This window comes from Emydura macquarii, unplaced genomic scaffold (assembly GCF_026122565.2).
Source record: "Emydura macquarii macquarii isolate MOO-44397 ecotype Brisbane River unplaced genomic scaffold, CSIRO-AGI_Emac_v2 contig_1253, whole genome shotgun sequence".
In the NCBI taxonomy this organism is placed as follows: Eukaryota; Metazoa; Chordata; order Testudines; family Chelidae; genus Emydura; species Emydura macquarii.
This window is the reverse complement of record NW_027131390.1, coordinates 11798854-11817972: the sequence shown is the minus strand read 5'-3', so window position 1 is coordinate 11817972 and position 19119 is coordinate 11798854. Positions and strand designations below refer to the sequence as shown.

At 39.3% G+C, this 19119-nt stretch overlaps 1 protein-coding gene and 1 long non-coding RNA gene across 2 annotated transcripts; one reads left to right on the top strand and one right to left on the bottom strand.

Moving 5' to 3' along the window:
• Positions 1 to 234: 234 nt before the first annotated feature.
• Positions 235 to 15029, bottom strand: LOC137153096 (uncharacterized). Its single transcript, XR_010919696.1, has 3 exons — positions 14759 to 15029; positions 14187 to 14236; positions 235 to 499 (listed from the first exon to the last, which is right to left on the bottom strand). It is a non-coding gene; the product is annotated as an uncharacterized lncRNA (long non-coding RNA).
• Positions 6624 to 18054, top strand: LOC137153095 (A-kinase anchor protein 17B-like). Its single transcript, XM_067548155.1, is given in 5 exon segments — positions 6624 to 7413; positions 9125 to 9255; positions 11113 to 11350; positions 12848 to 14375; positions 15600 to 18054. Coding segments are annotated over 5 exon segments (2802 nt in total). The 5' UTR covers positions 6624 to 6645; the 3' UTR covers positions 15737 to 18054.
• The last annotated feature ends 1065 nt before the right edge of the window (positions 18055 to 19119 follow it).

Sequence of the window (19119 nt, the reverse complement as noted above, 5' to 3'; positions counted from 1 at the left end):
CCCTGTCTCTTGAAACTCTGTCAGCATTGAGATCTCTTGTCTGAAAGAATTAATCCAATTAGGGAACAGGCCTTGCCAGGAGCATTCAATGAACTTCTTGTGCTGTTGGAGGAGGGAATTACTTTGACTTGCACCATGACTGCCACTTACTAAATGTAGGTTTTCTTGTAGTACCCATCTCCATAGTACCTAAACCATATCTAAAATCATGACAATACTAAAAAACCACCCTATCACCTGGGAGTCCACACCAGACTGGAGCACTTTAGGTATATACTAAAAAAACCAAATTGCAAGTTGAAGTAAATCTTTGAGGCCCTATTTTTGCCACTCCTTGTGGTCAACTGGCTTTCCCCATTCCTCTTCAGGACTGCACTTAGCAGCTTTCTCAGCTGAGCGCTGTAGGATAGGTATTGATTTCTCCCCAGTCATCTCTCACAGGCGGTCAGAAGGCTCTTTCCTGAATGGACATATCATAATGACCTTGCCTCACAACAATCTGAAATTCAAATAATCTCATTAAGAACGGAGATAAATCAAACTAAAGCCAAGGAGACAGCACACAACATATCTAGCCCTGTACATAGGAGGCATTAAGATCACTAGATACAATTCATGCTGTTACAATTAAATATATAATAGCTTACATTTCTAGGCTGTGGAGCCTCCTTTCTCCTTGTTGCATGGGCAACCTGTAAGAAGGTAGCTTCTCCCCCTCTCAGTTGGTTGTCTTCTTCCTCTTGTCATTTAAAGTCCATGAAAGTGATTAGGTGATTAAGTATCAGGTTTAGGCACCCAAGTCCCTGTTTTGGCTCCACTGTGACCCACAAAATTCCTGCCATATCCAGTAGGCACCTAAACTTGCTCTGTGCTGAAATTGTCAAGGTAAAAGTTCCCTAGGAACCAAGTTTCTGCCTTATGGCAGCCACACTACTGCCTCCCTCTAAGCAGTTGAATGCCTTTCTCCTGCCTAAATCCCCAAATGATTCACAAACTGGGGGAAGATAGGTGACCAAACACTGAAATCATATGAAGAGCCTGATCTGGTAGGTGTACTCAGAGGCACCTTACTTAATGAGGTCCCATGCCATCTCTCTTCAGCGGAGGTGGTGCCACTGCTACCCATCTTATTTCTAGCCTAGTGGTTACAGCTCTGACCAGGGATGTGGGAGACCTAGGTCAGAGGTCTCCTCTCTACCAAAGGGGGAGAAAGGACTTGATCTCCCAGCTCTCAGAAGAGTGCATGATCCACAGGCCTAAGGGCTTTACTAATGTGAGGGCTCCCTCAGTCTTTCCTGTTGAAGCCATTCCACTGTGGTTAAATAATGAAAGCATGACTGGGGCAGAGGAAATTGGTCTTGGGTCTCCCACCTTCCAGGTTGGTGCCCTAGCCACCAGACTATAAATTAATTTTCACTCTGTCCCAATGACTATTTAAGTCAAATGGCATCAGAACATGCCATAGCTCATTGGTTAGAGCACACAGAGACAGGAGCCAGATACGTAAAACTCATTTTGTGTAGTGTCAGAAATGGTGTATATAACATCACCTAGTATAACTCCTTGCATAGCACTTGTCATCTGTACATCTCAAACCACCTTACAAAGGTGGGTAAAGATCATTATCCCCATTCCCCTCCCTCCCCAAAAGAAGCAGCTTACCCAGTCACTTAGCAAGCCAGTGGCACAACTGGAAATAGAACTCAGCAGTTCTGAGGCCCAGTCTAGTGCTCTGTCCTCTGGGACACACTACCTTTGTCTGACAGTATTTCATATTTGGTACTGATGCTAGGTAGAACCCTGATAGAAGAGTCACTCAGTTATATATTTGGATGATTCTAGCAGTATATAATTTTCTATACTACCTAGAAGAGATGTATTTGACCTGATTTACAGAGGTACTGAGTAATGACAACTCCCAGTAAAATAGGCCAATCTAGCCTATTCTACAACTTAAAAGTTTTGCTACTATAGCTATATCAGTAAATCCTCCTAGGGAAAATGCAGTTTACCATCAAAAAAGTTATTTTGATAGTATGGCTTACAGCAGATTCGTGAGCTGAATAAGCTATACTAGGAAAAGCACTTCTGTGCCAGTATAGAGGTTTAATGGAAAAATTACACCCCTAGTTTACACTAGACTCTTCTGACAGCATAGCGATGTCAACATGGCCTTACTTTTCTAAGGATTTATGGACCATAATGTTGCAATTTGTGGAAAAAGGGCACATGGTTATGCAGTGGCGTGTTCTAGATTATAGGTCTAGTGCACCTCAGTTTAGCCTTGTGGAAAATTACAGTCTGTGTTAAGGCAAGAGGTAGCAAAACTACAAAAGATAATAGTTTATCCCAAAGAACACTAGACCAGTATAGCTATGAACAGCATCAACATGGTTTGCTTTTTAGAATAGTTGTGGTTTATGCAATAAACTTCTTCTAACAAGAATATAAGTAAGGGTGAACCCCAATGTACCAAGACTATATATACTTTTAATTTCAGAAATTAATTCCAGTACTAGTCAGCGTTGCCTAACAAAGCAGTGAGCAGTTCCAATCTGTTTTGGCAGTAGTTCCTCAACAGCAGCAATGCAGTGCTCCAGCCTCTGCTCTAGCTGCTGCTCCATGAGCATACTGATCTTATTACCTGCGAGATAAGACCCTCATGCTAACTTCTCCAAGAGAAAAATCAAGCCCTGTTTCTTGTGGGTACTCTGATTCACTAGGCTGTTTCTTGCCCTGAGGTCAAGATCTTCTTCAAAATACATACACTCTGACTGGATACAAAGAGGTATTCCAGGAATAATAGCTATATAGAAGTGCTCCACTACAACTCCCTTTTGGGACTCTGTACATTTTAAACAATATTCAATCTCTTGAGCCCCTCTGTAGGTGTATCTTTCTCTTGGCTTGGGCTGTATCTCAACTAAGGTAATGGCTAAGAAAAAAGTTATTTTCCCAACTGCAGCAAGACCGAGGACTTGTAAATGTGATCAGGTGCTGGCATTTGTTGTAAGGGATAGGGACGAATGTGGTGGTTTTACCTGCTTTCCTGTTTTCTTTCAATGTGGGTTGTGGAGTCTCAGAAGTAAGACAGTTGACTGAGATTTCCCTGAAAGCTTATCGCCACTTAAATACTTGATGGAAAATCTAGAGAGCAACATATCTCCATTGTGTGTAAAGAAGACTGTACATACATTTGGTATTTTAGGAGATCAAACAAAGTATAAGCAAGTCAGAATTTGTTAAATTCCAGTACAGAGCATGAAGAGAGTTTTGGGAGCCTTAGGAAAGGAACACATCCTCCTGTGTAGAAAAATGGAGGTGCTAGACAATTGTCATAGGGTCTTGCTACTCACTGCTTGGCGGCACTGCCTCATGGTTCATCTGGGGAGTTAGCTCCCCACTGTCAGTACCCTGTCCGGTAGTCAGCTAGGCCATTCCTCAGTCACTCACTCAGCAGCTGCTCTCCTGCTAGTGAGAATCTGCAGTGCCTCTCCTTCATGGCTGAGCCCTCTGGCTAAGTCAACATCATCCTTCTCTTCCAGGCTATTATCAGAGTCTCCTTCCTCAAAGTGTCAACCCATCTCCACTGTGCTGACTGCTCCACTCCTACAGTGGTTGGTAGGGGAACCTGGTCCTTCCGCACCAAGTTCAAATCCAGGGGCCTTCAAACCAGCAATTCATCTCTGTCCATCTCAGGCCTTACTGCTCCTTCCCTGGACTGCTTCCTGCCCTGTCTTTCTCACACGCCTACTCTACCCCTTGTATCAGAGAGTGTGACTACAACCCAAGTCCACCCTCAACTCCTAGGCTTTATAGACACCCTGCCTGTTCCAACCCAGGTGAGCTTCATTCTCAGTCTTATTGCTCCTTAGCTCCCCAGCAGGTGCAGCCTAAGTCTGATTGGCCTCTCTTGCCATTTTAACCCCATTCATGTTCATGTGGGATGAATGCCCCATCATAACAATATTCAAAATAGAGGTCTCTGTACCAAATAAGGAGATGCCAAAAGCCATTATTGAGAGCCAAGCTCTTTTGAAACGGTCATTAGAAACAAAATTTGATCGATCCTTGAAAGTGGAGAAAGTTCATTAGATCCCACTTCTGGTGATAAATGTTTGTCTCAGAACCTCCTGCAGATGTGGTTTTTGATAAGCTGTGTAAGATAATGGAGGGGAAATGCAGAAGTATTGTTTATCCTTTACCACTCTTAAGAATTGTATAGCTCCTAAGGAGGCTGAATAAAAGGGTTTGTGTTTCAGAAAGGCTTTACTGTTTGTCCGGTCACTGGTATTAAAATGCATGAATTTGCTGTACTTGTGTGTGTGTGTAGAGTTTATCCATGTTGATGCAGAAGATGAATTACTTTAGGTAGATCAAATCCCCCTGATTTTCAGGGTTGGAAGACAAATTATTTGTGTGTTGGTTATTATGATGTTATGGACTCCTCCTACTCCTAAGGGATTCTGAGTTTGTCTTGTTTTTATAATTTTAAAAATAATGCTGACCAAATACCCGCAAGTACTGGAGACTTTTCAATTTGCACATAGACAGCCTTTCCAAATTGGCAAATTTTAGACTGCTATACCAGTTTGATATTTCCAGTTGCAGTAGAGTTCCATTTTTGGAGAATAACTCTATGCAGTTCTTCTTTTAGAAGGAATTTTAAAGTGAAAATAGGATATCCTATTTAAACACCCTTCATTGTTACTGGATCCCTGAATAGATCTGTATCTAGGCTTAATTTAATTTTCTCATTGAAACTGGTGAGTATCCAAAAACCATTGACTGGATGCCACTGTCATAACATGTGCATGATTTCTTCATATTTGCTACATCTATAGATATATCTTAAAACATCATTCCTCAGAGTCCAGTCCAACCTTTCCTGTTTGTATTAACCTCATTCTGAGATCCAAGGTTAATTTTTTAATCAATAATAATCCCAGTCTTGAGCCCATGTTATTAATGATTTCTGGACCAATCTCTTCACTGCAGGCAGTGTTTTGTTGTTAAAGGCTGCTTTTGGATTGCTGCAAGCCTGTTCTTTTCAGCTGGCTAAGATTGTGTGGTTTATCTGGCAAACTTGATTGGGTTAAGATCTATAGTTTGACTAACAGCATTTCTTTCTGTGTCATAGATAGATTCTATCAATATTACATTTCCTTTGAAGTTAGGAATATCCTATACAAATCCATCTGTGTATAAATGTCCAGTCTCCCAAATGCACTCTTGAATTCAGTGAGGACAATATACTTTGTGCTGTTAATCTTGATTTCTGGATCCATCCACATGGATGATTTTATATATTCATCCAAGCTAAATTGCAAGGATTTAAACTATATAAGACAGACTTACCTTGTATAATAGATTGTAGCCACGTGTATAAATTATTACAGTGTATTGAGCTGAGAGTTACATATAATTGTACAGATTTTAGACATTTCTTCTCAGTCCTTAACCAACCAAGCATTTCACTGGTACTATTCCTTAGCTAATATAAGGTTTGTATTTGTGTTAGTACAAGCATCGTGGTATATGTCATTAGGAAAACTCTTTTCCTCACTTCTTCCTTCAGAATATTTAAATATAGTTTTAAAGAGATAATTAGCATTTCCAGTTTTATTTTTAAGATAAATTATGGATTAAAAAAATTTTAGGCTGATTTAATGGTTGGTTTAACGAGCAGTAAATTAACCTATTTTTTCTCCTTTGTGGGAAGGGAAGATCTGAAGACAAACTAGTCCATACAAAATTGTCAGAACCCTGGCCTTGATGGCATCTTGGTGGAATTCCACAAAGGTTACAAGAACCAAAGGTTAACAACCAGTTTATTATACATTTATGAACCAGCAGTGAACGATAATTTATGAGCACTGAGTGTAGGAACTCATCTTATCTCACTGATTCCAGTGCTCACAAAGGACACCGAATGATGGATGAACTATAATTTCCCTGATAAAGATTGCAAAATCCTAGCTGAATTTCTTGCTAATATATTTTAGTCAAATCTGGTAAAACTTGTCCAGCTAACAAGGCTATTTAAGAACAGGCTATCCAGCAATTGTGTCAGATTGCTTTTAGATCTGATTAATTTACACATGATCATAATATATAGAGCAAATTATTATTTAGTAATTTATCTAACCTAGTACAAGTAATGTCTTCATTTTTCTTTTAAGTGGAAAAGAATATTGGTGTTAGGAATGTATTTAACTTGTCCCCATTTTTGTTTGGTTACTGTTTTTAACTTTTTCCTGTGTAGTTTATACACAGATTTGGGAGAATGTATTCCAGGCTTTGACTTACTGATCTCTCTTGAGGCTATGACAGGCATGTTGCAGTAGAATTTTGACTCTTGTTTTTATTTTAGTTTGATGATAGAAAATCTGGAGTTAGCATCTCTTGATCATGCATTTTACAGGATATATTTACTCAAACACAGTTTATTTGCATTGTAATTAAAATTATAGACTAGTATAAATTACAGTATAATTTTCTTAGTAATTTCATCTGAATGTTAAATGAAATTATTTCCCAAGAGACTCACTTACATTTTGCACTAGAGGATATTTTTACACTTTTTATTCCATGTCTTTTAGCTTAACATGGTTTTAATTATTTTTCTAAAGGGCACTGGACACAATGACAATCACTGTAGTGTATGATAACTCTGAAGCTATGGAGCTCTGTGCTTCTCAGCATCTGTATCTTAAACCAGTAGCAAAACTGACTATCAATGTGGTGTTTCCAGAACACACAGAATCTACCCGATCATTCTCTAAGTGGGAAGTGATGGACAAGCTGAAGAACATGATTTGTCCAGACCAGTTTACTACTGTTAGGGTTTCAAAAAGCACTAAGGATTTCATTCGATTTGAGGGAGAGGCAGAAACTAAAAGGTTGATCCTCACACTTAAGGAAAAACTGCATGGAAAGGTAATAAAACTGAATGGTTTTAAAGATGACTTGAAAGTGATGGCCACTGAGGCACATGCTGACTTTCCAACTCCACAAGAGTGGGCATCTTACCTGGATAAGAGAGAGAGAACAAATGAAGACCTTACTGAGCAAACTGGTGATATTCCTGATTGCATCTATTTTGAAGGGCTGCCATGCAAATAGTTTGCACTAAAGGGCTCAAATAGCGAAAAGCCAAGTGAAGATGTTTTAAGAGTGGTGTTCGAAAGTTTTGGAAAGATCAAGAACATAGATATCCCTATGCTTGACCCTTATAGAGAAGAAATGGTGGGAGGAAATTTAAATAACTTCCTTTTTGGAGGTCTACAGACATTTGAAGCCTTTGTCCAGTACCAAGAGTACACAGCTTTTGTGAAAGCTATGGAGTCACTTAGGGGAATGAAGCTGATGTTTAAAGGGGATGATGGAAAAACTCTGGCATGTAACATGAAGGTAAGCATCACTGGCTATATCTTTTGATACTGCCAATGCCATATTTGCCCAAATACACTACCATAAAGACTTCCATAGCAGTCCTTTATTAGTCAAAAACCACAAAAGGGACAGCAGAAAAGTCCCTGGCCAATCAAGACTTAAATGCTGAGACTGCTACAAAGGTCATTAATGCTAATCGAAATCTGCTTTTAAAAAAAAAGAAAAAAAAAGGCAATGTAGCCAGTGTAAATATTTAAGGGATGGATACTTGAGGAGGGAATTTATATACAGAAACAGAGTGCTGCCATTTGCGGGAGGAAGCGAATGGACTGGTACATCAGCTATTCATCCTCAGTTCCCATCTATACTCTGGCTTTATGTGTAGTCCATTCTCATTGAGTCAAGGACCACAGGTGAACCAGCCACAAAGCTGGTCTTTAGAAGCAGCATTCTGTCTGGTTTGTTTGCATAAAGTTTTTGCTTTGTATGGATTTGTTTCTTGGTTGAGTATTGTTGACCTCTCAATCCAGATTTTAATCCTTTAGTATGACTGACCTGGAAAAAGTCTTTGCATGTTGATTTCCTGAAACCTTTTTCTCCATTGGTAAAATAAAAGTAAAAAGTTATCAAGTTTATGAATCAATTGGATGGGCATTGGAGCTGATAGGTACTGGGCGGTCAGGACCTGGTGGAGCTGTTCTGAAGACATTGGTTTCTGCATTGGTAAACCCAAAAACAGTGTCAGCAACAGCCTTCCTTTCTCCTTTTTTACAAAAGTGTTTGTAGTCACTTTGATCTTCTAGTATGACGCATCCTTGCTCTGCTTGGCATTGTGCTTTGATTAAGGTAGATACAGTGAACAGTGTTGGAGGATGAATCAGTTTGGGGCAGACCCTGCGTTACATTGTGAAAGAAAGTGGGAGATTTGCATGCCTGCAAAAACTCTATTAGCTGCTTTAGCAGTGTTCATCTAAAACTTAGATTTAGTCATTGAGATATGCCTGTTTTCCCCAAGTATTTAGCTCAGCACAAAGCATGCAAATTATCTGTGATTCTTGAATATGTAGCAATCATTAGATAATGGTTTAGAAATCACGCTCCAAATGACTTGGTTTTCCAGCTTGGATAAAGTGCTGTTTGCTTGGATGTTTTCTTTCCATGTGCCCCCAGAATCACATTGAGTTAAACAGTTCTCAACAGACAGCCCCCTTGCTGAACCAACAAGCCACCCGTAATCCACTGATTGCCTGTAGTCAGGCAAATGCTTGACCAAGAAGATGTGGCTCACACAGTGCACTGAAAATCAGTAAACTCAGGCTCTGGCAGAGGGAGAGAATTCCACAACTAGGAACTCCCCACTGAAAATGCCATGTCTCCAAACCCCACAAGTAACACCTACGGCTGTCAAAGGCATGTTGACACAGTTTATGAGCCACTAATGGCACAGGGTAAGGTGACATTTGTAAGTAACGCTTATAGTAACATTTGAAAATAGGAGGTAGCTATCAGTGTAAATTCTGCAGGTTGTAGTCAGTGTGCTAGGCTAAAAAGCAGCAGAAATAAATGCTCATATTTCAAATATAATTGTGCAGAAATAGAGTGGAGGTTTTCTAAATTGTATACACTTTATGTTTTGTGTAAATAATGTGACCCAGTCAATTGACAAGTTCATGGTCTTTTTATAATTCATGAACAACCCTGCCTTCTGATTCTGTTTCTTCTGGAACAGGTGACTTTTGATACAACCAAACATTTCAGCAAAGGAGCTATCAAAAAGAGAAGGCTGGAAAGCCAAAAGCTGCAAGAGCTAGAGCAAGAAAGAAAAAGGGAAAAAAAGAAAGAGGAAGAGGAGGCTGCAAGGTGAGAGACTTGTTTTCAGTGAGTGTTCTACTTTCTTTAAATTTACACCCATGTCTGCTCCCAACAAAATCTCAAGAGAGGAACACCAAATACAAAATCCCCAAGCCTAGATAAGGGTAGAACAGAAATTGACACACACTAGAGAACTCAAACTGAAAACGGAATATTGTCTAATTCATCAGGTGTAACAAAAACAAAGGCAAAAAAGCATAGTATCTTCAATTATGTAGACATCAGATGAAGGGGACTAGATTAAGAGAGGAGTAGTAGACCTATACAGTGCGTGGAAAAAGAAGATTGTGATTGGAGAAGTGGTCTTAAGCTGTCTAGACACCAGCTGGACCTTCTCAATTACAAACACTGTGTGCCCTTGTTGCTCCCTCTGCTGTATCTCTCCTCTTACAGATCCATGGTTTGTTTTTCTTTCAGTCACTCTAGTAATCTATCAAATTCCATATAAAAGTTTGTTTTAAACCATGTGAAGGCCTAAGGAGTCTTTTCTGCAGTGGAACTGTAGATCAGTAAATAGCTGAGAGCAGATCATCACAGGAAGGTAGCAAATCATCATCCTGGCCCTGTTTCCAGTGGCTGAACATATAGTTACAGAAATGTATTGACTGCTCAAAGTTTAAAGGTAAAAGCTTAGATCAGTTGTATTACTAACAATGTGTGCTGTAGTTGGAAAGAGCAGCAAAACAGTATTTTAACAGTTTTAACAGAGAGGGTAGTCTGATGTCAGGTTAGATATGTGGTAATCATAGAAAAGTGGGGCTGGAAGAGACCTGGGGAACCCAGGAAGCCTGGTGGCTTAAGATCTTGTTTGTGGTATTATTTCATGATTGGTGTAACACCTCAAAGTAGTAATATGCAGCCTAGTTGTGTCCTGAAGTAAAATAAATATACAGTATAGAACACATGACAGCTAGGATTCCACATGCCTCAGTGTTGGCTGGAAAGTCCCAGTGTATTAAGTGCATCCTCCCTCATTGCTATTATCTTGAAAGCAGTGTTTTCAGATGTATCTGGACAATTATAACACAGTACTAAGTTCTTACTTCTATAGGGAGTTTTTGCCTGTCTGCCATTGGAAATTGTTCCAGGAACATACCCATTCATGTAGGAATGGTAGCTGAAATGGTAAATCTAGCAACTCTAATGCAATATCTTTAAATCTGGAACCAAACGTAATACCCATATTATTTGAATCTTTAAAACATTTAATTTTTATATGCATATATACATTTTTATTCCTGGAATCTGAGACACTGTTTTTTGTGTAGTAAAACTGTTTTCTGTAAGACTCAAGTGAACTTAATGTACAATCCTCAAGTTTCCAAAATGGTGATAATTTCAACTTGAATTCCTGGGAACTATCCTGTAGTCTTTAACATGAGCAAAACCCCTCTAACTTTTAGGAGAGTTTTGCTTGCATAACGACCACAGGACTGGGTCCAAAAGTTTGTGTTATTAGTGTTAACTTAGTTATTGGTGTTAACTGAAAATGAAGGGGAATGGTGCAAATTATCAGCTATGACCTGGAAGAGACTATAACATGAACAACCTCTGTGTTCTTTAGAGAGAGACAATTTATTATGAGAAAAGTCTAAGAATACAAGAGATTTCAAGAGAAACACAAACTGTCCTAAATCTCTGCATCTATTGGATGTATGTTGGATGAATGCCATTGACTTTAAAACATGCTACCCTAGGCACAAGGATTTCTTGATTGAAACAGCAAATAGATTCCTAGCATTGACTCACTTGCTGTTAGCATACTAAAATCCTACTTTTCACCCTCCAGGGGTTAACAAGTAAAATGAGTGTCATCTAAATTGTCCCATATTAATAATTACCTAGAAAAAGACGTGATGATGAAAAAAATGCTCGAGAAAGAAAAAGGAAGGCTAAGCTCAAGAGGAGAGAACACAGGCAGATAGATCGGGATGAGAAACGCCCAAGCAAGCAGCAGAAGGTAACAGCTGAAGAAGAGCAGTGGCCAGAGAATATGCCTGAATGGGAAGAGAGGAAATATCTACTAGCTCAGAGAAGAGTGGAGTCTATAAGGCTGCTTACAGTGCTGTTAAACCGAGTAAAAGTAAGAATATTTTTAAAAAAATATTCTGTTTTAAAGGATGTTTATAGTAGGGCTTGAAAAATTTACCAGACACCTGATGGCCAGAGGTTGATAAGAAGGATGGCTTGGAGTTGGGGAAATGCTAACAAGACCTAATAGCAAACTCCTAGTGATGATCTAGCCTTTCCTCACAGGTGCCCATAAGGGAAAATGTGTTGAGATTCTGACCAGAGAACTGTTTCTGGTCCCTGTTTGAGGCTACATCTTTTGTATCAGTCTCTGTCCATTGGGTCTGGTAAATTTGAATCAGCTCCCTGGTTTTCATTACCATGCTGAAAAGGAGAAAGGTTGGAAGGGTATGTATATCTACTATTATAATCCTTCCCCAGCATCCTGTGAGAGAGTCTCTGCTATTTTTGGGCCCTCTTCTCCCATGAATAGTTCCAATTACTGCCTCTGCTGCTCAGAGCTTCTCCAAACAGCAGAATAAAATTAACATGAATCTTGTCAGTTTCACTGCTGCCCAGAGAGTACAGCATATCCAAAGTGAGGCTACCACAGCTTTTGTCAGTTACACTCTGCTAATGGTGAGGAAAATCTGAGCAGCAGAGGCAGCACTGGAGGTGTTTGTCTACATGCTCACTTCGTTGATTTGCATTTGAAGGATTATCTTCTTAGCCACATGGACTAGAAATTTAATTAAAGGTTAAATACTGCAATAATTAACTTAGGCGCCTTCACTTGCCAGGGAAAGCTTGCTACCAGTCACTGGCAAGTGAATTTTTTCAACCCCTGATGTTTAATATTTCTTACAGTGCTTTGGAACATCCCTCAACAAGCACCAGCCAATCTGTGTGACATAGTGTTCTTTAAAGCTAACTGACAGCAGAACATTTTAAATTCTGCAGAAGGAGAGGGGTGTCTTAAATAAACCTTTTTAAAGGCAGAAAACATTTGGAGAGAGATGGAGGACCTTTTAATTCCTTGGTTTCATGACCTGTAAAGTTTTAAATTAGTTATATTTGCAGCTGCTACAAAATATTGTAATTTAAAGCCATTTATCTAATAATTCTTAGATAAATATTTCATTTATAAAAGTGCAGCACTTTAGCATAATTAGCAAAGTTAGTACAATGCTATAGTCAAAGGGATAAATACATAAAATGATTTTTTAGTGGTTGCAAATCAGTTAAAAGCAGCAAGGTTAGCCTAATAATGTAGCCAATGACATTTATTGTTAAGGGCAAATATTTTAGTTTATTAAGTGCCCAGTCCTGTGAGGTAGTGAGGACCCTCAGCTTTCACAGAAGAGCTGCAGAATCTTGTATGATCATGGCCCGAATACAGTAGATACAGTAGGTCAAAAGTCTGCCCTCAGTTACACCTGGACAACTGCCCTGACTTGAGCAAAATTGCATTTGCCTGCAAGTTAGTTCACAGTTTGGCTCGGTATAGTTTCTCTGCACAAATTTTGTCTGTTCCATTCAAGTGTAATTTTCTCTTTGATTTTATTTAAAGGATTTTGCACAGTTGACCAGCCAAAAAGTGGAGCCCTTGCTGGACCCTGAAGATATAAGAAAGGATTGCTTTCCTGAAACAGAGTTGCGAAACACACAGACAGAGCAGAGAGAATCCTGTTATCTTCTACACAAAGAACTGCAGGATAAGAAAAAGTTTAAGAGTCAGTTATTTCAAACAGATAAAACCTCTCTTAGTGAGGAAGAGGTGCCAACTAATCTACCTGCATCACCTTGTCATCTTGTGAGAACTATCTTAAATGATCCAGCTACAGCAGCAAGCACTGGTAAATTAACTGGCAGGGATGAGTACATCTTCTCTGACTGTGGGTCTTTACAGATTACAGTGACTCAAGACTGCAAGGTCATAGAATCCCTTGAGAGAGAGGACTGTCCTCCTTTGACCGTAGTGCAGTCTGGAAAAGCATCTGATACAGGGTACTGCAAAAAGCAAAAGATTTATGAAACGGACGAGTTTATACATTATTTATTAAACTATTATCAAACCCCAAGCTACGCACGTGTCTGCGTCGAGCCAAAAAGCACTGTGAGCAAGTCCTGGTGGCAGAGGGTAGTGTCTGATAATGGGAATGACTTTCAGATCAACTTGGAGAACAAACATGGGCAACGCTCTACAGAAGTGAGTTTTGTACAAAACTCTGACAAGGGAAATTGTAGCGGGGATGATAAGTATAAATGGGAGATCACGATTCGGAAATCTGAGCCTACAGAGAGTGTGTCAAAAAACAAGGCCTACGCTGGAGGGTTTACAAAAAAGTTCCAAGTACAGTGGAATGACTCATTTGACATTGCTAATTTACCATATGCTGAATGTAATAATTCCTTCTGTGGAGGCACCAATACTAGTCACGATAAAGAATCCAAACAAGACAATAACAGAAGAGAAGTTGCCCCACCATACAAATCCTCAGACTCTGCAAACAAATTAAAGGATTTACTGGAAGAGATCAGTAGTGATTCTGAGTACTTTAGTGAGGCACTTGGCAGCTCAGCAAAGAGAAAAGAAAGAAGATACAAAGATGTTTACAGTGATAGCAATAAAGCATGCGCCCTCTCCAGAGAGATGGAGAGAAAATTCCTTGTCTGTGTTAAAAATGTAGGTCAAAATTATCCAGAAAATGAATCCAGCAAATGTAGCTTCTGTTCAAATTCTACCCATGGTGGCTTGGCAAAGCAGTGTAGACATAAGCTTAAAAAATCACACAAGAGGTGCAGTAGTAAATTAAAACATGAAGGGCAAAAAAGTGAGTGGAAATCCAACAAAAAGGTGAGAAATACCCACAAAAAGAAGAGAAAAAAGTCCTCCCCTAACATTTTACCTGATGAACATGGCTTCTCTGAAACAGACAGTTGGAGACAATTGGAGTCACTAAAAAAGATACAGAGAAAATGTAGCAAAATGTTCCACCATAAGATGAAATTCAAAACATTTCATGTGATGGCAGCAGCATCAAAAGATGCCATCCATGCTGATGCCTCTCTGCTGCAGGGATCTCACCAAAGAGCAGGTGAGATGGGGGAAGTGAAATAGAACCAAGGTGACACACACCTCAGTTTGAAAGGTTTAAGGATTCTGTGCAAAATTAAGGTTACTGACACACTTGCTCTGGCAGTCAAGCTCACCTAACTGTTGAAAGTAGTTTAGGAGGAGGAGACACTAATTCCTCTGACACCTAGACAATCGTTTAGTTCAGCAGCACTCTTTGGGGCGGGGGGCTGCACCGCAGCACCATGCCTGATCTGTGCAGGGTTCCTGTTCGCATTTGGGCAGCTGTGAGAGCATGCTGTAACAATAACCGTGTGCAGGGCTCTTGCTCTTTATGCGCCTAAGCTGCCAGGTTGAAGGACAGGAGTGCAGCCCCCCCAGGGATAAGCAGCCTGGAGATCCTACCTTTGTCTAGGCACTGCTTCTCCTGGTGGCAGAAGCCACCATGATTCTTCTTCATCGTGAACCTGGGAACCTAAGAAATCCTTCTGCTGATGTTGAAGTGGAGCAAGAAGAGGCTCCCAAAGACCTGAGCTAAGGTTTAAATTAATGAAAGGAGAGAGCGAGGGGCCAATCAGCTCTCTTCCTCCTCTAGCTGGCCAATGGATGAAAGAGCCTCCAGAGGAGGAGGGGCTATCTGCATTCCCACAGCATCTGCTCCCCCTTTACTTCTGAGGCTGTCCCAATCATTGTCATCAAGTTTCCCACCTGTTGAGCGGAGTGAGTAGCAGTCTTTTCTTGGCAGCAAAAGATTTGCAAAGAAAGATATAAAAGCTGAAAAGTATTATCTTTGTCCAGCTAACTGGAGGGCAATGTCTGTATCTTGAATACATGCACAATAGCCAATACCTGCTATAAATGCCTATCTTGTTACTCCTGTTGTGATCTATTGGAGATAAATTGTGCACAATGAACAGCTCATCACATTTTGGAAGGAATATATGTGCAATTCTGAAGATCAGTAAAATAATGTGCTTGCTAAATAGTTCTAGAGCCATACTACTGTGGAAAAGTTAACTGGGAAAGAACAGTGTGCAGCACAGATGGGGATGAAAGTATTGTTTGAACTGACTGAGGAGCTATACAGTTGGCCTTCTGATCTTCCCACAGGAATGAAATTATTTTCCCCTTTGAATCCTGATTCAGTCTACTATGCTATAGTTAAATGGTGGTTACATGTCTGCCTCACTTCAGCATTTTTTTTTCGGGAAACCCACTTCAAATAACTTTTTTTTCTCATCTACAGGAGATGAGAGGAAATTAACGTTGAGGAAAGAGATGGATGCACATGTTGGAGGATGTCCTCTATTTCCTGTTGAGATAATTCAGACAACTCCGTACCCAGATGTTGTCTGTGGAGCAGAACCCAAAAGAGAATGCTGAATAGTTGCTGGTTAATGGAAGTGGGGTCTTGAAGCTGCTCATAAAAGCCAAAAAAAAAAAGGGGGGGGGTGAGAGAGGGGCTTTTATATGGCTCTAAGAAGGGAACTTTAAGGCCTGGTCTTTAGTGATTATAGGCAGTCTAAAATAGTCTATTTTGTTTAGACTCCTTTATGCATGCTGGAGTGGTAGGACAATACAAGCTACAAAAACAATCTGTATGGATTTGGGATTGATATGAAAAAAGACCAAAAAGTTACCCAAGTGCATGACACAAGCTATTGTGAACCAATTGCTAAGAGTTTTGAAGCTTAATGAGTTGAAACCTTTGAGTGGCACCCAGCTGAGTCCAGGGGAGCCATAAAACATTTGCATTCTGGTATCTAGTAATATACAGATAAATGGGTGGTGCACAAAACTGTTTATACATAGATGGAATAAATCTTAAAGGAACTATACATTCAAAGTGCCTCCTTTGTTAAGGTGATGGTTTGGCAAGAGGTGGTGTGGTAAGGGGACTTGCTCTTCAGTTGTCAGGAAAAAAAAACAGGTGAAAACTTGCTGTGTGAGTTTCCAAATTTGAGAACACACACCCTAGTACTTTGTAACCTTCTCCGAGCAGCTATACTAGCTAAGTTCCTCAGCGTTCAGTTAAAATTCTAGGAACAAGGCAGAAAACGTTTTCTTGGGCTGGTTTAAATCATTACACTGCTACTAGATTTAGCATTTCTGAGATGTTGAGTGAGGCTATTCCAAACAAAGCTCTAAACTTTGAACAATGAAAGGATGATTTCAGCATGCTAACCATCAGCATGAAGGTTACCTTCAATACAAGATGAAAACTGCTTGCAAGATTTTGGAAAGGTGCCTTTCTGGAGGCACAAGCAGTGAGATAGCTACTTATTCAAGGGAGCTTAGAGATAATTCCCAGAGAATACTACATTTTCAATATGTTGCTAACTTTTATAAATCTCTGCTGCATGCAGACTAGAACCTTGGCTTAATATCTACTTTTCTATTTAGAAGATTGTGCAAAAGCAGCTGTGGCTAAGTCCCTCATGAAGATGTAGATGGAAATGGAACAGATTCTGGTCTGAATTTAGGACAACATACTTACTGTTTTAGCTTTCATTTTAGTATGCTTTATTTATTACATGGTAAGATACTAAATTAATGTGATGTAGCTACCTTCATTACATGGCGTATCATTCATGTTGGTAACTTCTGCTCTAATAAAGTAGTAGTAAAACATTTGCAGTTATCATTCATGTTATATTGTGTTTTCCACCGCATCGTTCAATAATGGTGATTTCTACAGCCTTCTAAACCAGGTTTTACCCCAGTCTAGTCTTATTGTTAAAAACATGTTCATATGTTGAGTGCCTTTTTCAGGTTCACAGTAATCAATGACAAACGGTTGCTACTCAAAGTACTGTTGTGTATGACACCTTTTTGTTTGAAGACAACTTCTTGCTGAAAATATTGTCTGTATACTTTGGAAAACTTGGGCCTCCTGTCTCTTCAGATTTTGCTTTTTGCTGTTTTATATAGTTGTAATGAAGACCAACTATTGCAATTGTTTACCATGTAAATATTTCTTTTCCACTGTAGTGGCATAAGTGTTTTTTCTCTATGCAATATTTACAGCCACGAAAAGCAAACTTTTCCCCATTGATCCTGAAATGGCTATTTATGTGCATAGGTTTATGCACATATATAATTCACACACTTACAGGTAAGGAAGTGACTATATCTAGAACTGGAACTAAATATTTCCTTAAGTGTAGTTTTCTGATGTTTTTGCACCATTCTGTCATACTACTTAAAAGCAAATAAATATACTGATTCTATACATGCTCTTGCATCACTTATGTTCTTTTACAAACAAGCAAATCCTGAATTTGAACTTTTCAGTTTAGATGGTAAAACACAAATAAAGTGAATAAAATGTAATACATGCACTTTAAAATGAAAAATGCCAATCTGATTTGTTTTACTTCATATTAACCTATGAAATAACTCTAGGCATAATTTCAGCAGACCCTTTCCTTGGTAGGTTATAGATTGCATTCAGATTCCACCCCTACGTATTTTCATATTATCAATTTCCTTATCTTTCTTCTTAGGCACACATTATCTGAGCCCCTCTAGTTCCATAGTTTGGACAGTTCAGCATGATTTATTTGTGTTTCATGGCTTTTGTAAAATAACGACAGAATTTTCTAAGATTTTGCTTTTAAACTCAAAAGAAGTTTGTAGATGTTTTCTGGTTAAACATGTATATTGATGTTGCTCAGGAATAAGATGTAATGTCTTAATTATGGAAGTTAAAGAATAAAATATGTTTTTATTTTATGTAAATCTCTTAAATGTTAATTTATAATATATTGAACTATGAAAACTAACTTTCAGATGGCTAATGATCAAGCATGCACTAGTTTCTTGCATAATTCCATATAATTCAGTTATTTGTATTTCATTGGTGCCTATCATATATTAGAACCCGTCTGCTGTGTGCAGTAGAAACACAGAACAAAAAGATGATCCCTGCTCCCAAAGAGTTTACAATCTCAGTAAGATACTTGCATGAAATGGTTAGAATACTTGTACTCCTATTATAAATTGGGCATTAAGGACCAGCTGCTGAGGATTTGCCACTCCCGTTGTAGTCAGCTGGAGTGTCTAATGTTCAGCACTTCCCTAAGATAGGCGTGATCTACTGCATAATTATTGTAATAGCTAGGGTAATGATCCTGCAAAGATTTGTGTATGTTTAATTTTACAGGCTGTGAGTAATCACACTGAAGTCAATTGGACTACTCACAGTGTAATGTTAAGCTATAAGTCTATTTAGGAGAGCTGCCTAAAATGTGTTAGCTAGATCATAATGCATTTGAAGGCTAATACATCATTTTACACAGTACCTGGCTAGTGGGTTGTGCCTCAGTTTAAGATCAGATCCTGAAAGTATGAAGTCAGTGGAAATTGATGATCTGGCCCTTTTTAGAAGTGCAAATGGACTAAGCACATTACATACTTGCCCAGCTTGCTTTGAAATAAAGCTAGCCATGTACCAGAAAAAAAACTTGTTTTGTATATAAATAACGTGATTTGGGGTAAGGAGGGAAGTAAACCTAACAGACAAAAATGCTTACTGTGGTTCTGCCAGACACCAGCAAAGCTGTGACTGGAGTACTCAGGGACCAAGCAGACATCCGCTGTCCATCTGTACTGTAATCTCTTTGCAAGCAGCTGCACTCAATTTCTTGGCTGCTCCCCACTTGACTGTTGGTGGAGAGCTGGTGTTCAGCTGACGAAGAATGAGAGAACCTGCCTTCCGCAAGTCCCCACTCACCACTCTTGGACAGCTCTACTTGAATTATCGA